The following is an 18,450-nucleotide window of genomic DNA, read 5'->3' on the forward strand; positions in this document are numbered from 1 at the left end:
AGTGTATAATTCACAAAAAGTCCTTACAAAAATTGTACTTCCTCCGTTTTTTTTTTTTTTTTTTTTTTTTTTTTTTTAAAAAAAAAAAATTACACCATGAGCGGTATTACGTTTGCCAAATGCATTACTTTGCCTGAATATCTTTAATTATACTTTTGTAAAAATTTTAAAAATTTGATATTTGAAATGTAGATTTCAAGACGAATCTAATTAGATACCACATGACTATGTTTTTCCTTACGGATAAATCACATAAGATGGTTAAAGAACATTACATGAATAGTAGTGTTAAAGTCTTTATGATGCAATACGTAGTTGTTTTATGTACTCCGTATACTAATATAATACGTAGGTAAATACATCATTGTTATTTATAAACTTTTTAACTCTTTAACTGTTTCTAATCAAAGATGTATGTTAATCATTCATGGAATAATGATGATTTGAAACATGTAAAATAACACATCGAAAGATAATTGAAGACTTAAATCTATGTTTGGATTGCAGAGTGACAATAATGATAAGCAGGATCGATTTCTTTGTCCGGGCGAGAGCTCAAACCAAGACTGCAAAGCTGTTAATAATAGCCAGCTTAATGAGGACATCAAGGAGAAAAAAGTAAAGAATTCAGGCTAGACTCCAAAGCTTATAAGTTAATAACATGGAAACTGAGTGTATTATTAAATTAAGCTTATAGGTTAACAATGGCGAATATTGATTATTATTTGTAATTGTTTCGGAGACATTATGATTTAAGAAGAAAGTCATATGTGGTCTGCAACTAGGGGTGTCAATTCGGATAATCGGATCGGGTCTGATTTGGGTAAATATTTAAAGTTGAGTTATACTAAATTATTATGTCCACGCGAGTCAAAATCTGAATCGGATATTTTTCGGGTCGATTATGAATCGGGTCGGGTGTGCTTTTGACACCTCTATCTGCAACTCAATTACACCAAAAATACAGCTCTTTTTATTTCCCTGGTTGGCCCAAGTGGGGAGTTATCAATAATGTGGAGCTGACTATAAAGACAAAAGGAAAATTTGTCAAGAATAAGTCAACCTTTGCGTGGTTAGCTCGAAATAAGCCAACCTTTCGATTAACTCAAAATAAGTCGATCTTTATATAATATCTTCTCAAAATGAGTCAAAACTTGTTAGACTAGAAATTAACCGGCAATTAAGGTAAAATATGCCACGTGTCAGTGTGTGGTTGGTCTTTTTTAAAAAAAAATAATTAAGATTAATTACTTAGTAATTAACAATTAATTCAATTAATAATTATATCAAAAGATAAAATAAACAAATAAACTAGAAAAAACCAGCCACCCACCATCATTGACCACTGGCAGCCCCTCCCCCTGCTGGCGACCGACGGCCAGATGTCTTCCCTGGCGCCGGCGACTCAAGCCACCCCTCTCCCCCACCATCGCGACACCCAACCCATTGCTTTCTCCCGTTCCCCTGCCCCCTTCCCCTTTTTGGAAACGTGAAACCTAAACCCATTTAGTCATTTAGAATGGTTTCGCAAGGATTGGGATTAGGTTTTTGATGACGCATTTACAGGTGGGTCGATATATGGTGGGGATGAGGGAGAGGAGTAGCCGAGTAGTGTTCGTCGGGGGAAACGGGAATGGGGAAAAGGGGAAGGTCAGAGTGGGGTTGGGGGAAACGAGAATGAGGAAAAGGGGAAGGGAGAGGTGGGGGTCGTCGGCGCCGGTTGAGGGAGGTGGTCTTCGGCGCCGAAGGAGGGAGATAGTTGCTGGCCTCTGGCCGCCGGCGGTTGGCAAAGCAGGGGCTGGCAGTGGTGGGGAAGGGGGTTGAGCTATTTTTTAAATTTGTTTATTAATATAATAATTAAACATAATAAATTTATTAAATTATCTATAATTAAAAAAAATAACCTGTTTAATAAGTTGTAGGTCATTTTACCTATTAAAAGAAAATACTCTTAAAAGTCGACTTATTTTAAGTTAATCGAAAGATTGACTTATTTTGAGCTAACCACGCAAAGGTTGGCTTATTCCTGACAAATTTTCCAAGATAAAATTGATATAGATAAGATCGGTCCCATGACAAGTATATTAACATAGAGTTCCATGCTCATCACCTTGAAAACCAATCATCCATATTTTATGCCAAACTTATTTTCAAGTTTACAGCTGATGGCAGGGAAATTCAGGCATCAAAATCGCGCTATTTACACAAATCCTGTAAGCTGCAATCCTCCAAAATCTCCTGAGAACACGAGTTCCCATCCAAAGTATTCGTTTAAACTATAACCAATAGTGCTTCATTTACAAATAGAACAGCACACACTCTAAAATCAGGAATCCGACTGTCCCATAAGCCTCAAAGCTTCAAGAAGTGTCTCCTTGAACCTATCTAGATTGATTCTAAAATTTTGCTCGTCGACATAGGCTTCCTTTACAGCCATATATCCTTTAGCCCAAATAGAAGCTGCATCTGATACAATTGGATGATTAGGACCATATTTTTCGTAGAGTGAAGTCTCATTGCGCCAAACCTTGTATCTAATGTATTTTAGTCCAATGCCAGGGGCCGGTTCACCAAAGTAGTGATCGGAAGCCCAGTTTAGACCTAAGGGAACAATCTGGATCATTGCAGCACCCGTGGGCAGAAACAAAGCATTCGTGAGACCGGCTCCATGAGCCCCAACCATGATTTCACATGAGTTCACAATTTGGGCAAATTTGTCTAATTTTTTTGTTTCATTAGGCATGGCTCTATAAACCTGAAAGCCTAATTCTTGTTCCATCATGTTCACCATCTCATCTTCATTAAGAAATATTCTTGATCCTCGGCGAGAAACAAGGAGAACTTTTGGCCTTTTGAGATTTAATGTTCTTTTTACCTTCACATTGTAGGTGTTCCACAGAAATTCTCTGACATCTTGCATTGTATATCCTAAAGGAGCATCGTCGCTGTTCACTGCAAGATTCTCATGATACCTACATGACAAAATTGTATTGGTCAATGGTCATAATCCTTGGAAATCCTGGTTCATAAGTTATAGGGGTAGTAAATGCTAAATAGTACGGAGTAGTAGCATGTATAACCTTGTTTAAGAAAATGAGTTAAGCATTGCATAACTTTTTGACCGATTTCAGTAAACACAAGTCCACAAGGTTCATACTTGAACAAAAGAAGCTAAAGGAGGCACAAGATTAACCAACTTAAGGGGAAAAAAAAAAAAAAAAAAAAAAAAAAAAAAAAAAAAAAAAAAAAAAAAAAACAGAACTCTAAAATGACAGGGGTAAATGGGTTCAGAACTAACAGACTTAATGATCAGAAATAATCTCACTGACCAAGTGAAAGCAGGTAAATTTTAGACACAAATTTTATGTCTAGGTTCTTCTTTTCACCTCAAGTACTCGTGTCAAATTCTTGACAGTCTTTGGCACATGGGTGTAAGACTGTGAGCACTTGACAGTTGACACTATAATTTGGACCAAAAACATGAAATTCACACATAAAATGGCCTGAGTCCAATAATTGGACGCATAATCTTAACAGGACTACAGGACTAACAGGAGTACCCAAGCTAAGTCCCAGTCATATAGCCTAAAACCGAAAATTGGGGGTTCCAACCGTGATTTTCAAACAAGATGCTGTAGTTATTGTAACCAGTAATTGACCTGACCAAAGAAGTCTATACTCGATATATGACCTTGACTAAACGTTTCTGCCATGTCTAGAGCAAGGTTCTAGGTTTGAAACTCTTCTTCCTAGAGTAATCAAAGTATAAATAAGAGTAATACCTGAGCCCAACAACACCAGCAGGAAAACAGTGAACTCGTTTAGTTGCATCCATACCAATATTGTCAAACAAGGTCAGCTCCTTCAAAACCTGAGTATATTTCCAATACCACCGCCCTCTGAAATCTGTTAGGACAAACTGCACCTTAGAATCAAAATGGCGGCTGGTGAGGAATAATGGGATTATGATCTCGTTGAAAGCATGAAACGGATTCTCTGCAAATCCCGCAAATGAATAGAATAAACCAGGTACATTATGTGTAATCTGACAAGCTGGTGGGTTGATACTGCTGTAATTTCCACGGATGATCTGCACTGGCGTAACCTGCTCCATGGCATACGGGTCTTCCCTTCTAGGATAAGGCTTAACCATCAGTTTTGTAACCTCTTTTTCATCTTCAGAGGGTACATACACAGTCATAGATTGTTCGTCATATATAATTGGCTTGTTTATCACACATACTTCAGTAAAATTGTCAACATCATAAGCAAATCCTGTGGCTTCAAATTCGGCTACATCTTTCCCTGGTTAATCAACTAGCAGTTATTAAACTCCAGCTCCAAAGATCTTTGACTACATAAATTTATAACAGTTTGCTGAAACATTAACATAAGGATCAAGTACCAGAAAACACATAAGTTCATAAAAGGGTTATCCTAACTTAGGGCCTGTTCTGATTTACTGAACTGAACTGTTTATGAGAGAAGGAAATTGTGAACTGAATTGAACTAAAATTAAGCTGAAGAGAACATGTCCTTAATTCAGATAAATTCAAATAAGTTTTGACAAGTTAGAATGCACATTCTTGTACAACAATGCAACCCAAATAGATGGTTCGCGAGTATTATATTCAAATTATATGCAAGTTTGGTTTAGAAGGGAATATACAGTAAACAATAATGATTGTTGATTCAGAGATTATAATTCTAAAAATACAACTGGTAAGTGACAACTGACAACAATGGTTCTACCAACAAAGAGAAGAAAATAAAAATAATAGCAGACGTGTGGACAAAAAATACTTGAATTATGTACAAAAACTAACATGGACATGTTTAAAGCTGCTTTAAAAACTCCAATTACACTTAAATAATTGGATACTCTTTAACTAGGCATCTTGAAATAATCATTCTTTAGCAAATCTAGAATCAATCTATTTTTCTAATTAGAAAATTATTATCTACTATTTTTTTTTGTTATTTTTTCGCCGTAATCCTCTCCCCGACAACTATACGATCATTAATTTTGAACACAACTGAGATATTTCATCAAACATTCTTCTTTATTTGCAGCAATAATGTTTTACTAAAATTTTTCATAAAATCTTAATTAAGGTTTAACTTGTTAAGTGTAATTTGCATACTTTTGGCTAATTTGGATGGTAAAAAACTAAAAATCACAAGTTCACAACTTTAGATGAAATTATGAAAGTCTCGTGGTCCTTTTTTTATGTAAACACTTTTTGACATAACTTTTGACAATTATTTATTTTTTCTATTTAGGGATTTTGGGTAGATTGCTAGTAGATTTCTCGAAAACATTTTATGGAATATAAAATTAGGATATTACGAGTAGGTGAGTAACATTTACTAGTCACAAAAAGCACAACCACAAGTCCACAACCCATGTAAGGTGTGACCGATAAGGGGATCTCAACTCACAAGGAAACGCTAACCATTTAGAATGGTACGGGGTAACGATATTATAATTCCATCACCAAAATTCCAAATCCCGAGGTAGAAGTTCTACCATTGAGCTCTCACTTGATACTTCTACACTTAAAAGATTAACCTCAAACAGCAATTCATAATCAAATCCAATACTTTACAAGAAATGATGAAAGTCCCCCAATAACAAATCAAAAACCATGAAAAATGATGAAAACAAAAGCAACATAATAATAACAAATGAATAATTACATGAAAACAGAGAAAGTAGTGATTAATACACTTACCTCTAACAAGTTTTCTGAGTTGCAAATGTAGCTTGTTTAAATCTACTTTTTCAGTAAATACCCCATATTTCCTATTTCCAATAGTTTGTAACCCTTCATTTGCACAACATAAATACTCATAATATTCAGTCCAAACTGAACAATATCATCAAAAATCAAAACTTTATAAAATGATATAATATAAAGTTTTACCTGAATATAATGGCTGTTGATGATGGATGAAGAAGAGCAGAAGAATGAAGATTGGAAGAGCAGAAAAAACTAGCAGTTTCCTAAAAATGGGCTCTTTTTTCTCCATTTCTTCTTCCTTTTTCCCCTGATAATATGACTGCTATTAACAGTAGTAACCAGGGAAATGTTTGTTCAGTTGGGTTTTTGAAGCGTTTAGCTTTGCTTTTGTCTTCTTCTTTTGTCCAACTGTCGGCATAATATTTGTTGTATAGGGTGCCTATTTATCCATATATCGAGTCGGACTTACAATAACTTATTACTCGTGTTATCTTAATTTAGGGTATGTTCTCTTCAAATTATGTTTAGTTCAGTCCTTAATTTCCTTCTTACATAAAATATTCAGTTCAGTTCAGTTCAGTTCAGTTAATCAGAACTGGCTCTTATTACTCGTGTTATCCTGTACTTGTAGGAAAAAATAATACAAACCTTTGTACTTCATATATAAATCATTGAAAATTCAATTTTTACAGCCATTAAAGTTAAAATAGAAGATTTTTACCGGTAAGTTATTGTAAGTCCGACTCATACAAGTATTAGGACCAAGATGTGTACGTGAAAGACTGTGCATAGTGAAGGTGGAGTCACTTTATTAAAGAAATGGACCCCTTGATCTAATTAGTTGCTTTTAATAGGTTAAAAGTAAGGTTAAACTGTTTATGTCATTAGTTTAATATGACTGGGTTAACTGATAGTGGACGACATTAGTGGTTGGTGAGACTAGTTTATTCTCTTCACTATTTGCTGTTCTCTGACATTTGTATAGATTAAAAATAACAAAATAACGCTTATAAAATGTGATTACTGATTAGCTTAATTATAGATAATTTTCTAAATTAGCCCTTTTCCAAATGGTATTTGAAAATTGTCTACAATGTACCATTTTTAGTTTTTTTTTACAGTATTACATGCATTGAAAGCTTCATTGTAGAGATGTCAGTACATCATGCTAAGGTTATTCATTAAGAGGTTGGTGCTTGGTAGTAGTAATAAGTTGTGGCCCATGCATAATTGAATTGCTTCCTTTGATGAACAGAAATCGAAATCGGTTGCCATCAATGAGATTCTATATATATCGATCTACTATTACATCCCTCGCATTTTAATAGGTTACTTTTGAATTCTGTTGATCTTAAGTTTTGATAATGACTCAAGGAACCTAAGCAAACCCATAAGGGCTTTAACTTTTGTCTTTTAGCTTTGATAAATTGACAGGTTTTATATGCAACGAAGTTCTAGAGTCAGAATGGAGCATGGAACAAGGTCTAAGGATGAGCTGTGGACTAGCATAGAAGACAATCAGAAGCCAAGTTCCTTGAGTGAGGAACTGAAGCTCCAGAGTCGAAGCTTCACTGAGTTCCAAGAAGTCTATTGTAACTTTATTATTTATTTTAGGCTTCTTGTATATATGTTAAGTACTTTGTTAATTGATAGGATTTTAAGTGGATTTAATTTCAGTTTATAAAGATTTTATTTTCCTTGGTTTAAAAAGATTCTATTTTATTTTCAGAAAAATTATCTTATTTCAAAGATTTTCTGTTTTGATTTTATCCTAATATTTTGGAAAATCTGACTTGGTAAAACTAATCTTGAAAAACATATTTTTACTGAGTCAAGGAGGTTGAGAAAATAAAGGAACCACTTCCTTATTACGTGCTTCTGCTTGCTGCCCAAGCCTCCACGAACTGCACTTCCTTATTTCATGGAAGTTGTGGTGAAGTGGGAGTTAAGGCAGTCGTGGGGTTTTTCAACTGATTTCCTCTTGTATAAATAGGATTAGTTTTCTGTTTTGAAAAGTACACTTGAGCATTACAATCTTCTAAGCTTTTCGAAAAGAGTCAAAAATCCACTTAAGTCCTTGAGTGTCTTTGTACTTAGCATCTTAGAGTTTTAATTCGAGTTGTATTGGGGTAGAGTTTGGGTAAACTCTAGAGTGTTTAGATTGCTTTGAGTGAAGCAAGGAGAAAGAGAGAGATTTGAGAGCTCAACTGGTTGAGGGATCAGTTGAGGGGGAACTTAAGTTCGTAGAGGAACTTAAGGTTAGAGTCTTAATTTGTAATAGGTTGCTTGCCCTATTATTATTAAGAATTGTGTTTAAAATCCCTTGTGGTCGTGGTTTTTCTTCTTGATTAGGGCCAAGAAGTTTTCCACGTAAAATCTCTCTTGCACTTTATAGTTTTTGTTTAAGTTTCTTGTAGAATTCCGCAAAAATTACCCTAGTTCCTCCACAATACAATTCATCCCCCCTCTTGTATTGTTCATTCGAGTCAACAAATTCTGATCAACAACCTAGACAACATTTCAACTTCACGTTTTTATATTTCGATATTTATACATAAACCACTTGGGAGTGGGGAAAAAGGTTAAGGAGATCCCTATCTACAAACACTCTTCATTTGAAAATATTCTAACTCAGAATCTTTATATGATGAGAAAAGAAACTTGCCTTAAAAAAAAAAAAAAAAAGGCATTTCAATACAAAGTTTTCTTCAAGTCCTAAAAAAAAGGTTACATTGACAAAATATATAGATCATCTCTATATATTTTTAAATAACATCGTCTTATCATCATAAGACTAAAATAAGGTCACAAGTTCACAAATTATTAATTTCAACTCCATTTCAAATCATTAAGTGCTGCCAAATACAAAGTATAGCTTTATTATATTATTTTTGATACTCATAACCGCAGTTGATTTTTAATGTTTTATTTATTATTGAAAACTTAGTTTTAGCAACTACAATGATTTGATTTACTACTAATATTACTTGAATCATATATAAATACTAAAATAATAAGCTACAAAAAAACTTTGTTTTTAGTAGACTCCATTGAATTCTTTGCGTTATATGGTACATAAGTTTTTTGTATGGCTCATCTAACATCAAATTATTTACAATATTTTATCCAATAAAGTGGGGCAACAAATAGTATTGCAAAAAAACATTATTGATTTGGAATTTTTGTTTGCTGTTTTATTATATTCCCGAATCGGTTTCTCGATCTTTTAATAGTTGGATTTTGTTTGTTAGTTATCTCCTTTGATATGTCACCTTTCTCAAACAGATATCTCTAATAATATTAGTTTTCCATTTGCTGTCGAAATTGTCGTCATTCAGTCCAATTTGAAAGCTAAGTCTTGATCAAATCTTAGACTTTTTATTGCCGTAGCCCGTAGGAATGTTGGAGGAGGAATTGAGGAGACCAAATAATGACCTAAATAATGACCTATAGCCGGTAAAACTCGTATGCGTTTACCAGCATATTATAAACCGGTTGAAAGGGAGCTATCGCAGCTTAACTAGTAAACCTCGTAATTCCTTTCTTTCTATGTACATTTCTTTCACTTACTATTGTTGTTTATGTGATCAAATTTTATAATTTTTAAGTATTTTTGATAATTTTCCATGTTAAATACTTAAATTTGTTTTAATGTATATTTTTATATTTTTCATCCTTTTTAAGTTTGTAATAGTAACAGCTAATGTAACATTTCATTTAGAAAAAGGAAGTACTTTGAGGATCGAAAAATAAGTCTAACAAAACCTGTGGTCTTGCCATAACCAACATCACATGTAACTAATGTAAGTTTGGTGTAAAGCTTTGTTCTATTCGACTTATTTATTTCGAGACACAAATTTACATAATGCAGAATTGCAGGATTACATATATTCATTCAAGTTTGTTATAATAAGTGAGGTATTCACGAGACACAAATCTGCAGAATTGCAGAGTTACGTATGTTCACTCAAGTTTGTTACAATAAGTGAGGTATCCAAATAAATGCTATATATGTTCATTCACTTTCTCTTGAGGTTTGCCGCCTTAAATTGCTGAAATTGCGTAGCTTTTTCCTTTCTTTCTCCCTTCTATATCTAAAGCACAATGTTCAACATTTACGGTCAAATCTTGTCCATTATACTTTTGCTGATGATTATTGATTAGGCTAATAGGCCTAAATACTCATTTCTTTCAAGGTCTTTGCCAATTGCCACCAATGTCTCCATTAATTGTGTTGCACCAAAATTTCTTTAAAGTCCCTAACATTGTTTTAGGCATTTGTCAATTGTGTAATGTAACTCAAAATTCTAGTACTTGTATAAACCAAAATGATTTATAATGTACGCTTATTAAGATTAAGGGCATGTTCTCATTGACTGAACTCAGCTGAACTGAAATGAACTCAGCTGAACTGAACTCAACTGAACTGAACTAAACTGAGCTGAACTGAATTGAACTGAAATGAATATTTTATAAGAGAAGGAAATTAAGAGCTGAACTGAACTGAACTAAACTGAATATTTTATAAGAGAAGGAAATTAGGAGCTGAACTGAGCTGAACTGAGCTGAGCTGAACTGAACTGAATTGAATTTCAACGTAAGAGAACAAGCCCTAAGTAATGAAAGATGATAAAGTTGACGAATAAAATGGCTACAGTAGAAAATGTTTAGTATATCTATGTTACATCTGAACTAATGAGAAATTAAAACGATCTGATATCTAAATTCAAACAATGAGAGTAGTATTTACATTTCCACTCATTACTCATAAACCCTCCTATCTTAATTTCAGCACATTAATATCCCAATAACTTCAAAGCTTCCTTGAGAGTACCTTTAAATCTAGCAATATCAATGGTGACATTTTGTCCATCAATATACAATGACCTAGCAGACCTATACCCTTGCTCAAACACAACCAATGGATCAGAAACAATCGGATCATCTGGACCGTACACGTCATACAAAGAACTCTCTTTAGCTACAATCTTATAATCCATATACTTCAACCCCATTGTATGGGCCGGGTTACCATAATATATATCGGAGGCCCAATTAAGAGCCAATGGCACAATTTGGACCACAATAGCCCCATTACGAAGAAACACCTCATTTGTAAGCCCAGCACCATGGGCCCCCAATATGATGTCACATGAATTCACAACTTCTGCAAACTTGTCCAAATACAGCATTTCATGGGCCTTGGCCCTATAAATATCAAAGCCCAAACTTACCATCATTTTAACCATTTCATCTTCATTAAGAAGTACTCTTGTTTCTTTGCGAGATATGAAGAGTATTTTGGGCTTTATTGGGCCTTTCATGGTCAAGTTGTATGATTGCCCAAGGAATTGCCTGAAATCTGCCATTGTATAGCCTCCTGGAATTTCTGAGCTGTTTAGTGCTAGATTATCATGGTACCTATAACAAAAATATAAACATGTTTAGTTGAATATCTAATGTCATGTTACATGCATCAAAAATGAAATTGTTGAAAAAAAAAATGTCATTTTGGTGTAATCATGCCAAGCATCAATGCCGTAAATTGAAAAAAACATAATTGCTGAACAAGTTAGGCAACTAACATCAGACGAATCTACTAATATGTCTTTAATGGGCCAAGTAAGCATTGACATTTGGCTATGAACAAAACAAAAAGTAAGAGCATGCATGATATACAATATATTTACATCCTAATATCCTACAATTGAAATACTTGTACGTAGTTGCCTAACTGCTAGACAAGTAAACCGCCACCTCAAGTGACGAACATTAAGTGATTTACCTGAGACCAAAAACAGCACTAGGAAAGCAATGAACCCTTCTATCTTCATCACCATTTATAACTTCAAAAGATGACAATTGCTTCAAAACCTCCTTATACTTAAACACCCACCATTCAGCATAATCCGTGATTACAAATTGCACTTGAGAATTAAAATGCCGAGAAGTGAGAAATAATGGGATTATAATCTCATTTATCTCATGAAATACATTTCCTATAAATCCACCAGTTGAAAATATTATTGCTGGAACTTCATGTGTAACCTCACAATAAGAAGATGCATTTTTTCTTTGTGTTATATTAGTCCCATGAAGTATTTGTATTGGTGTGACTTCTTTCATGGCCGTCGGATCTTCCCTTCTTGCATACGGCTGAACCGTCCGTTTCTCTAATGGTTGATCGGACGGTACGTACACAACCAAGGGTTGGTTTGTTGGTACAATCACTTGTTTGTTGATGATGCATTGTTCAAAGTGAAATTCATAGAGGCATGAAATTCCAGTTGCATCTAATTGAGCTAAATCTTTCCCTGGTTTTGTAACACATTTGAAAAGTTAATTCGGTGTTAGATTAATACTCCCTCTATTTCAAAAAAAGTGTTCGAGTACTGCCCATAAGGTTATGTACACAGTACACATATTAAAAATAAGTATGAAGCCTAGTGTTTATAGCTTTCCTTTCCAATTACAGGGCGATTGTAATCATCTTGTGGCTCATTAAACACCAAAAAATATACTACGTAGTACTTCGTATAACAGTACAATACTTATTGCAACACGTATTAAACAAGTGAGTGACAATGCATTGATATCCTAAATCCTAGGTAATAATGTAAAGATAATCAATCAATAATAATGTGCAAGATTATACACAAGATTAATTGTATTGAATAAGGACACCCAATTCTCTTAATTTGATTAATATTGAATTGAGTTGATTGTTATTATGATCAAAACTGATTTTGATCAAAACTATTGATTGCGTAGTTTAATTGTTATAAGTTGAATAGAATAAAGCTTAAATAGTAAACAATACGAGGTTTGCTTTAAAGTTAGTATCGTATATGTCAAAAGGCGAATTTTGGCATATGTACCTCGTATTAATCTTCTTAAATGGAGTTCCATGCCTTCTTTTCCATCCATAGTAGTGCCATCTTCCTTCTTGCTCCATACTTGATGCTTCCCTTCATTTACAAAATAAATTACAATCCACATTTTATTAATTGCATCATCAAAGCCTTTACATTAACATCCATCCGAATAGCAACAACAACTATGTATAACCAAATTTTTTAAAGCTAAGAAGACTAAATATAGCTAAAAAAAAGAAATAGAACATAAAAGAACGGAGGGAGTAGAACTATCACTTACTCGAATAATCAAATTTCACAGAAGAACTCCTAGGTGGAAACGATTGTTGAAGTAAGAGGATGAAAAATATAGAACTAGCCGTTAAGAAGAGAATTAGCCATCTTCTTGTAACCAATTTCTCCATTGTTATTAATTATATGAACCTTAACTTTGAATCTTAGTAAGTGTCGTTTAATGAAACTTCAAGTTAAGATCGATTAATACGTCGTTTGGATCGATGCTAGATCAAATCCATTAATTAAATGTTTGTAGCATTAATAATCTCGTGAATAACTCTGAATCTTTTATTGTTTGTCCATATTTTTATAATGTTCAATTCTTAGACTTAAGTAATTAGTCAATGAACGATTGCCCTAAACTATGGTGATGTTAGCGTAAAATATGGAAGATTGGCAAATTTTTAATGCCATTTGCTACTCACTAAGTCACTATACTGACCAACTAAATCTAAAATATGGATTTTAATATCATATGCTCGATGCCTCTGTTAATGGACCAACTCAACCAAAAGCTTAAGCTAATGGTTGAGGCCCACGAATATGTTTTATACTCTATCACGCCCCCTCACACGAGAGCCCGTTGGGCTAGAAGTGTGGATGCAGCATGGACCCTCCTCATACCCTGCGCTTAATATTCCACTTGAAAGTGGGGGGTGGATGAGATTCGAACCCGTGACCTTTGTGTCACGATGGCTCTGATACCATGTTAATGGACCAACTCAACCAAAAGCTTAAGCTAATGGTTGAGGCCCAGGAATATGTTTTATACTCTATCAGCCTCGATCTATACATCTCTTAGTCTCTTACATATTTCTTGTCATCAATTCTAAATTATCCGTCATATATGATTTGTGTTACGGATTAATAAGCTTTTAAGTAAATGAAAAAATATTGTTTAGAATCATTGAATGTATGTTTTGAAAGTTTACGATGATGTAGTTCGTTTGTATGTATGTTAAAACTTATAAGTTTTACTTTGTTTTTTGCATACGTTTTACTTTAAGTATATAGCTTAGCTAAATAAAATGATTGTATTTGCCTTGTGTTGGAGCTATTGGCAAGGTTAAATTACCTACAAGCTCAAGTGGTTAGAGTATCCCTTCTGATTTTAAGAGATTCTGAGATCGATTCTAGCTCACCTCTGCCTGTGTGGCTCTCTAAACAACAAAAAAAAACAAGTCCTAATCTTTGCAGGTTTCATGGTACTTCCCAAACCAATTCAACTTCACATGGAATTAGATTGAGTGAGACATAGCTAATTGTATTTCTTTCAATAAAATTGACGTCTTGATCATATTATATACTTCATTACAAATAAATTTTTTTGACAAGAATAAATAAATTACTACTCCATTATATCACCGTTTGGTACTTAATTATGTACTTCAGTCACCAAAGATTAGTTTTGTCGGGTGATAAAAGATATGCAATCCTAAACCAAAGTAGACATATTGTCACATATAAGTGCAGTGGAACTTGCTAAATTGATGTAGTTTGGTAAATGTGCACTCAACATACATATTTTATACGAAGTGTGTCTCGATCTAACAAGCACAACAATTTCCGATTTAGACATGAAGACATCACTTTAATAAGCTTTAATATAACGGAATATACCTGATAGAGTATATAAATCAATTTCGGGCATCAACTATTGAGTAAGCCTTTTGGTTGAGTTGGTCATTTAACATGATATTAGATCTAGTGTGGCAAAAGATCATAGGTCCAAATATCATCCACCTCTCTTTTCAAGCGGAATTTATTTGCGCTGGGTTAGAGGAGGCCTAAATTGTATCTATATTTCGGGTCCAAGGGTTGAGGACGTGATAGAGTGTTTAAACCAATATTGGGTTCCAATCACCAATTTAAGTTTTTGATTAAGTTGGTCCTTTAAAATTACTCATTGATTAGTTGTGCTTTAATTTTGTTGTAACGTGATCCGACATATATCCTTTTAAAAGATTTATATTATATGAGTATAGATATAGATACATACGTTATATCTGTAACTCATTAAAATTTGTACTTCATTCATACTAATATAAATTTTGTCAAAAAAAAATGTAAGATAAATTAATGTTCGTTTAATGTAGCATAATATTTTCACTTATAGTTAATCGATAGCACGCAACATTTAACTAATCCTTGTTTTTTTCTAGCTTCTATAGCTGTTTTTTTTTTTTTTTGTTTTTTTTTTTTTTTTGTTTGTTTGATTCTATTTGGTTTTATGTTGAACTTTTGACAACGAAGGACTTGCTTAACAGCAAATTTGTCATGTATCAACATTATTCTTCTATGCCTTCGGTTTATTTCTTATAATCACAATCATGCTAAGCTTTAACTTTACAACTTGACAACTAGATTATCAAATAAAAAGTTTTTTTTTTATTTTTTTTTTGTGTGTGTGTTAAAAGAGTCACAAGGACAAGTGATGAAAATCGATACCATGATCTCATAGACTTCTAAAATCGAGATGAAAGCTTTAACCACTTGTACGATGGGTATATTTACAAGTGTACCCTATGTCCTAACACTTCTGCACTGCATTCGACCCTACAACCCCTGGCCTGCTACATTTTGCGTAACCGAGCCAAGACGGCCTCACACGCAAACAATTGGCTGTCTCTTAATTTAGATCTTGGCCTTTGGTTAAAATCTGTCTCTTGGACCCATAAATATCTTTCCCGCCAACCCTCTAAGGTCCACCCACTCTATGATATTTGACCTGATCGAACCACCCAATTACAAAATAAATATCCCTTCTCCTAAGCAAGTGGATTTATAAAGTAATTATGTACGTTGAAACTATTAATTAAGTGTGTGCACGACTGCTTTTAGCATTTAGATATTTCAATTTTAATGATTAAAATCCACTAATATATTACCTCCTCATGTAAAATATTTCCTCCTCCTTTCACAAAAACACTTATAATAGTAATCCGTAACACTTTTAATTTGCATTATATCAACAATATATATTTACAATTTTATTATAGGTACATGTTATTCAAACAAAATGTTGTTGAAATAATTTATCTCATAATATCAAGTTTTATACTTCGTATCTATTTACTTTAATTAGTAGATAATTAAAGATATTAGAAATTAAAGAAGTGCTAATAATTATGCACTTTGTAAAGTAATAAGTGTGTGCACGGCTGCTTTTAGCATCTAGATATTTCAATTTCAACAATCATAATCCACTAACATTTTACTGTATACTTTTTGCATTATAATTCAACGATAATACCTATACACCTTAAATTTTGCATTATTCATATATCAATAATAACTGTATACTAAAAAAAAATATCAAGAATCTACTAATCTACTTCAAGTCACTTGTAGGGAATGAATACTCCCTAATTATACAAAGTAGTTAATTTTAGTAACCGACACTATTTTTTCATTCACTTTTAATCAACCAAACTCAAATATCTTTATTTTCGTTCACTTTTCATAAATTGAGTAAGAAAAGCAAGTGAGACGTTTCTTTGGTGACTGCCGGTGAAAATACTTTAATTTTAGCTAGAAAGGGCATAAGATCTTGAATTGCTAAGTTATATTTATAAAATCTTTGATTTAGAGGTCAATTTTAGAGCTACAATGTCAATACTTCCTAGAAATATTACAAGTAGTTAAAAAATTAATGAACCTTTATCTATAACACCTAAACTAAAACTTATTTAATTAACAAAAAAAAAAATACTCTAACTAACTAATTAACTAATAACCCATTATTATGATACCCATGAATTTTATTCCATGACTCTTCTCTTTGCATCTTCAATTGCTTATAAAAGTTTCCAATGAATTTCTCCGCTTTCACAAACAATTCTTCCTCCTCTTCATACACTTCTTCTTCTTCATCTTCGGATTCGGCTTCGCTTTCGTCGCCATCTATGAAGAACAAACTAGGCCTTGAAGGGCACTTCTTGATCAACTTCTTAACCTCATCAGCACAACCAATGATCTTCTTCACCGGTATCGATTTTTCGACGACGGTTTTCAAAGTATTCTTAACCTCATCAGCACAAACAATGATCTTCTTCACAGGTATCGTGTTTTCAACGACGGTTTTCAAAGAATTCTTAACTTCATCAGCACAAACGATGATCTTCTTCAAAGGAATCGAGTTTTCTACGACGGTTTTCAAAGATAAACACGTTGTTTTTGTAGTGTTAACAATAAAGTTTGATGACGTGTATGATGTGTTCTTGTCCCCTTCTAGGGCATCTACTAGGCCGTTGTTCGACGTGGAACACACGGTCGAGGATGAGGATGAGGATGAGGATGAGGAAGAGGACGAGGAGAGAAATCCGGCTTCGGCGACAAGAATAACGATAAGAAGATTGATAATGAAGTAAAGATAAGTTGATCTAAAAGAGGACGATAAAAGAGGAGTTAAAGAGAGTAAAATTGCTATTAGAGACAACGTTAGAAGTTGTGTTTTTTTCGAGTTTTCCATGTGATTATAACTAGTTTCTATTGTGTAGTAGTAGTAGTACTAGGAAGTTGGGATACCAAGTATGGCAAGCTAAGGTTACTTATTTATAGAGGATTAGAGGAGAAGGCATCTAATTAATTAAAATTTTGCTATAATTAATTAAATTGTTTCTATTAACTAATTAAGTTTTTAGTTGCTAAAAGTGAAGATGGTGGTTGATGGATTAGGACAGCAGGAATAAGAAGTCAAGAATATTATTATGGTGTTGGTTAAGCATTTGGAGGTTAGTTACAATTAAGGGTCTAATCTGATTGACTGATCTGAACTGAGCTGAGCTGAACTAAGCTTAGCTGAACGGAGTTGAACTTATTGAAGCTGAACTGAACTAAACTAAACTGAATATTTTTTGAGAGAAAGAAATTAAAATAAGAACTAAAATGAAGTGAACTAAACTAAAAATAAGCTGAAGATAACAAGCCCTTAAGTACCCCAAAATTGAGATGGCTCTTTAAACTATTTTGTACTAATTGTAGTTTCATACATTTTAAATGCATTATTTTAACCATTATATTCAATAGTTGATACTACCTCAATTAATTGTTATCTGCAAATTTGGAATTTTTTATATATCATAAATAATACCCCAAAGTTGCAGATAATAATTATGGAGGTAGACAGGTAGTACGTATAATTACTGTATGAGTAATTGATTTTATAACTGTATATAGAGATTCTAAGACGAATGTAATATTCAAATTAAATTTTTCTATAATTAATTAAATTGTTTTTATTAATTGCTTTTAATTTCAAACGTGTACATTATATGATTTTAGCTAAAATGTTGGACCACAGGTTGTCAAAGTCATGTCGAAATACAAATCTATACTATTGTCCCACTTTTAACTATTCCCACAACTAAATTAGTCAGCAAAATCAAACAAAATGCCAAACAAAAATACAAATCATATGAAGCCAGGTTTTTTTCTTGTTATATATATTAAACAAATTACAAATTGCAAACTTATACTGTATAATATTGTCAAGTTGTAATACATACATATGTACATACGTTAAACTTAATTTAGCTATTGTCTTTTAGCTTATT

At 33.2% G+C, this 18,450-nt stretch overlaps 2 protein-coding genes across 3 annotated transcripts; both read right to left on the minus strand.

The window, feature by feature from the left end:
* Positions 1 to 2,111: 2,111 nt before the first annotated feature.
* LOC145604819 (xylan glycosyltransferase MUCI21-like) lies at positions 2,112 to 6,196 on the minus strand. 2 transcript variants are annotated; one of them, XM_081660789.1, is made up of 4 exons: positions 5,928 to 6,196; positions 5,736 to 5,828; positions 3,783 to 4,176; positions 2,112 to 2,972 (listed from the first exon to the last, which is right to left on the minus strand). In XM_081660789.1, the coding sequence occupies exons 1-4, from the start codon at positions 6,031 to 6,033 to the stop codon at positions 2,327 to 2,329; spliced, it is 1,239 nt and encodes a 412-aa protein (XP_081516915.1). In that variant the 5' UTR covers positions 6,034 to 6,196; the 3' UTR covers positions 2,112 to 2,326. The 2 variants fall into 2 exon arrangements, with proteins under 2 accessions (XP_081516915.1, XP_081516914.1); XM_081660788.1 differs by having other exon boundaries at positions 3,783 to 4,305; positions 5,928 to 6,193.
* Positions 6,197 to 10,540: 4,344 nt separating this feature from the next.
* LOC145603544 (xylan glycosyltransferase MUCI21-like) lies at positions 10,541 to 13,023 on the minus strand. The gene is made up of 4 exons (XM_081659470.1): positions 12,900 to 13,023; positions 12,623 to 12,712; positions 11,530 to 12,058; positions 10,541 to 11,165 (listed from the first exon to the last, which is right to left on the minus strand). The coding sequence occupies exons 1-4, from the start codon at positions 13,021 to 13,023 to the stop codon at positions 10,541 to 10,543; spliced, it is 1,368 nt and encodes a 455-aa protein (XP_081515596.1).
* Between the last annotated feature and the right edge of the window lie 5,427 nt (positions 13,024 to 18,450).

Source organism: Chenopodium album, chromosome 22, assembly GCF_948465745.1.
Source record: "Chenopodium album chromosome 22, dcCheAlbu1.1, whole genome shotgun sequence".
NCBI classification, from domain to species: domain Eukaryota; kingdom Viridiplantae; phylum Streptophyta; class Magnoliopsida; order Caryophyllales; family Amaranthaceae; genus Chenopodium; species Chenopodium album.

Bases quoted from the DNA above. Each gene is read 5' to 3' on its own strand.
- LOC145604819 (XM_081660788.1), bottom strand. From the start codon at position 6,033: ATGGAGAAAAAAGAGCCCATTTTTAGGAAACTGCTAGTTTTTTCTGCT. The intron at 5,829-5,927 runs GTAAAACTTTAT...GTGCAAATGAAG, and splicing joins TCAACAGCCATTATATTCAG to GGTTACAAACTATTGGAAAT. The intron at 2,973-3,782 runs GTATTACTCTTA...TTTGTCATGTAG, and splicing joins GCTGGTGTTGTTGGGCTCAG to GTATCATGAGAATCTTGCAG.
- LOC145603544 (XM_081659470.1), bottom strand. From the start codon at position 13,023: ATGGAGAAATTGGTTACAAGAAGATGGCTAATTCTCTTCTTAACGGCT. The intron at 12,713-12,899 runs GTAAGTGATAGT...TTGTAAATGAAG, and splicing joins TGTGAAATTTGATTATTCGA to GGAAGCATCAAGTATGGAGC. The intron at 12,059-12,622 runs GTACATATGCCA...TTACAAAACCAG, and splicing joins TTTAAGAAGATTAATACGAG to GGAAAGATTTAGCTCAATTA.